A 3,580-nucleotide genomic window follows, 5' to 3' on the forward strand; every position below is an offset into this window, starting at 1 on the left:
TGTAGACAATCATAGAATGATTGCCGTAGAGATGCCCATTGTCCAATCTATAACAAGAGAGGAATGCATCATAGATCACCCAATCTATGGATCTCTCACCCTGGGCACATGACGCTGTTGTGAAGGGATTCCAACTATGATTACCTACCTGGCATAGAATCCCATAATGGACATTAGTCCGAACCTTGAAATGATGCCTGATGGATGCAATGCAAGTGCACCAATAGGCAAGGCTAGAAATGGACCATCAACGAATGGGACGCCTTTGCTCGCCTCCTACCGGATCATGTGTCCTGAATTCCGTTTGCGTTCCCGCGAAATTCACCGAATTCGGATAAACATGTGCCCCTATTTCAGATAGTCTTTGATAGGCAAGTTTCTTATCGGATGGCTATCTCAAGTGGGCATGTGCCCAAGCTATCTCTCTCTCTCTCTCACACACACACACACACACGGAGGAAGTTAACGTAGATATAATCAGTAAAAAAACTCAAATCAATCGTCTGCAGTTGTTGCGAAAAGCTATTTTTGCAGTTTTTTTTGCATGGGATCGCACATTTTATTACATACGAGAACCAGCATCTCTTGCCATTCGCGAAATAATCGCGGAGCCTACCATTTAACATGAACAGACTGCCGACTTCACTGCCATAGGATACTGAAACGAGTTGGCATACTGAAATGTGAGGAGCTCACCGGGCTGCAGCGGCTTCCCGTCGTTCACCAAGCAATCGTTAAAATTCAAGCGCCTGAAGACTGTCGGGTTTATCAGTTTGGCTGTTGCCCACCAGCCGCAGGAGACGTGTATATCCAATAACGAGCAGCCCACTGTACAACTGTTGAAAATCTGAACCGTGAATGTCGGAATGCCGTCTGGAAGAGGGCTCGCTTCACCCTGAAGAACGTTAATGTCAGACAGTGTGCATGTGTCTCCCACCCGATCTGCGCCAGTAACCAGAATCCAATTTCAAAATGCATTTCCTCAGCTTGGATTCGTCTACTTCCAAGTAGGGCTGCGCTTCATTAATATGAAGTTTCGCAGCGATGCAACGAATACTTACCAAGGTCTAAAAGCCTCCGATAAGAAGACTTCGATTTCACAATATTTTCTGTCGACGGCCTACTATGGGGATCAGCGAAATATTTTGGAGGCTTAAAACATCTACGGTGCCCTGGAGACAAGGAGGACGTGAAGATCAGCGTAAAACCTAGAGCATAAACATTCCGGCGACAGAAATATTGTACCGTTATCACAAAATAATTAGAGCCTTTAAAAGCCTTGATGTTCGAATAGAGCATCAATTCCACGGTCACAATTTCTTGACGCCTTGACATGATCTGTAAGCTAGCTACGGCACAATTAAATTCATGAAATTATATAGCTAATCCACGAGCTCATCGGTGAAATGAAACGAAGCAATAACTATGCAAACAATTCGCAAAGCCCTATCGTGTCGATGGTAATGCAGATCATGACTGACGACTGGAAACGAACGAAAGCATCGCGATAGTCAGTACGAAGCCAACAACTACCGCTCGTGTAATCTTTGCGTATCAGAAATCGTCGACGAGTAGATGGGCGGAAGCGGATTGATGCGAAAATGAGACGAAAATTGGACGACACCGCACTTATATGAATTGCGAACAATCGCAAATGATTCGAACGTGCACGAAGGTTAACCTCATTATAAAACAAACGAGCTGATAATCGTGACCCCATCAAATCTATTATTCGTGAGAGCAAATTTAATCAATGGATTCCAATTCCTGATGTGTTTCCTCATTCCTGACAAGCGCATGTCCGAAGATCGAAAGCAAGAAAACACAAGATGATACGCACCATGTTGAAAGCACGAGAAAATAATAATGCCGATAAGACAGGCTGCACACCATTTGGTGGTCTGCATCCTCCGCCACGAGGGTACAACAACAGGCATGGTCGAAACTATTATGGTATCCTAATGTTGGTCGGGAATCTAAGTTAACAAATCTTGGCGTATTCCAGAGTATACAGTTACAGGAAGTCCGGAGAAAATCGGGTATGTCCGACGGAAGGAGTTAGTCAAGGGTTTGATCACATGCAGACTGCCGCATGACAAAAGTTGAAGCTTTTTGGAAAACACATGCGGGAAGGCGCCGAAGCACTCAGCTTGAGATTACTACTAGCGGACACCGTTCGAAAAGTTGTCGGGAAAATTTTTCGGTTTATCAGTAAGAATGTGACAAGCAGATGCTGTTATATTGCATCGTGTTGCCGTCTTGCCTGTCCGGACAGCTGTTAATATTCCAGAATCGACGTTCTTTGGCTGTAAGGGAGTGGTGGAAGAGCCAGCTCGAAATGTAGGTGGGAACGGGGACGTGCAATGAGTTTAAAAGCGAAGATGAAGAGCATCGTCGGCCAAAGGAGACGGAAAGCGGAACGTGACGGTTGAAGGTGTTGGGCTGGGTAGCTGTGTCGTGCGAAGCTTAAGAGTAGACTCGGTAGACTCAGTAGAGCAATGAGCCACACTAATTCCACGGTAGCCGCCTGTGAAAAGCAGCACGTTGGGCGTAGCATCTGCTGTCCACGCACTAATCACTCACGATCACAGATAATAAATCTTACTTAAAAGCCATAGGTTAGGGAGGCCTGAAGCCTTTAAGCGGACATTGATGATGGGGATTTTGGAATAAATCCTGGTATGCGTGCCTGCGTAAAAGACGCCGTCTAACGGGGCGTAACCAGCTTACGAGCGGCTTGAATGCGTCGTCTCGGGGGACGAGAGGAGGCCTTCCTTGCACACGCGCCTCGGAATCGGATGGATGCTCCGCGGTCCGTGGGGACCATGGTAAAATGGATCACCATCAAGGTGAATGAGAAATTCCACTTGCATGCACACACGCAGCGCGCGGAGGGGCCGTTCAGTGCCCACCAGAATCTACAATACATTCCATTCCCACTACTACAGCTTCTACTACTAGTTCTTCTACTACTACTACTACTAGTGGTGCTGTTGTGACAATGGCAGTGCGGCGCTGCCGCTTCCGCGCCTCAACAGTTCTGACTTATCGCAGCCTGCTCTTCTTTCTTCCTGTTTGTCTTTAGGACAGTACTAGCCCCACCTCGCCCCTCCCCCACGGGCTGGTGGGTCATTTAAAGATGGGGTCAGTCGCAGTGTGACGTTTGCGTTCGGGCCTTCCCCGCGCGCCGCGCGTTCCTCCTCAATTTCTGCATGACGGCCTTCTGCACGCTGATTAGGACCCCTCCCTTCCCTTTCGTCCAGGACCCACTCCATTAACCTCCGTCATAACATTTATCAGTAACTGGACCTGATCAAGCCACCTTGAGCCATCATACTCGGTGCTGTTACAAACAGATGCTTCGTTCCAAATGACTTAAGCCCTCATATGCAATGTAATTTCCCACCTTTCCCCTCAAGCGTGTATTTGTGTGAGGGCCTCCTTATACCATATCATTACCCGTTTACTACCCCTTCCTCGTTCACATAAGGCAAGACACGTCCTACTTCCATGTTCCCAATCACACCCATACCACAATACCTTAGTCACGACTCACTCTATTCCCCTATTCACTCCTCCT

General features: G+C 47.3%; 1 protein-coding gene across 1 annotated transcript; it reads right to left on the reverse strand.

The window, feature by feature from the left end:
* Positions 1 to 619: 619 nt before the first annotated feature.
* On the reverse strand, positions 620 to 1,720 carry LOC147897263 (uncharacterized). The gene is made up of 3 exons (XM_087380838.1): positions 1,534 to 1,720; positions 1,062 to 1,349; positions 620 to 942 (listed from the first exon to the last, which is right to left on the reverse strand). The coding sequence occupies exons 1-3, from the start codon at positions 1,718 to 1,720 to the stop codon at positions 620 to 622; spliced, it is 798 nt and encodes a 265-aa protein (XP_087236964.1).
* Between the last annotated feature and the right edge of the window lie 1,860 nt (positions 1,721 to 3,580).

The sequence above is a fragment of the Dipteris shenzhenensis genome, chromosome 10 (genome assembly GCF_047967505.1).
Source record: "Dipteris shenzhenensis isolate YYH24624 ecotype China chromosome 10, Dip_SZ_1.0, whole genome shotgun sequence".
NCBI lineage: Eukaryota > Viridiplantae > Streptophyta > Polypodiopsida > Gleicheniales > Dipteridaceae > Dipteris > Dipteris shenzhenensis.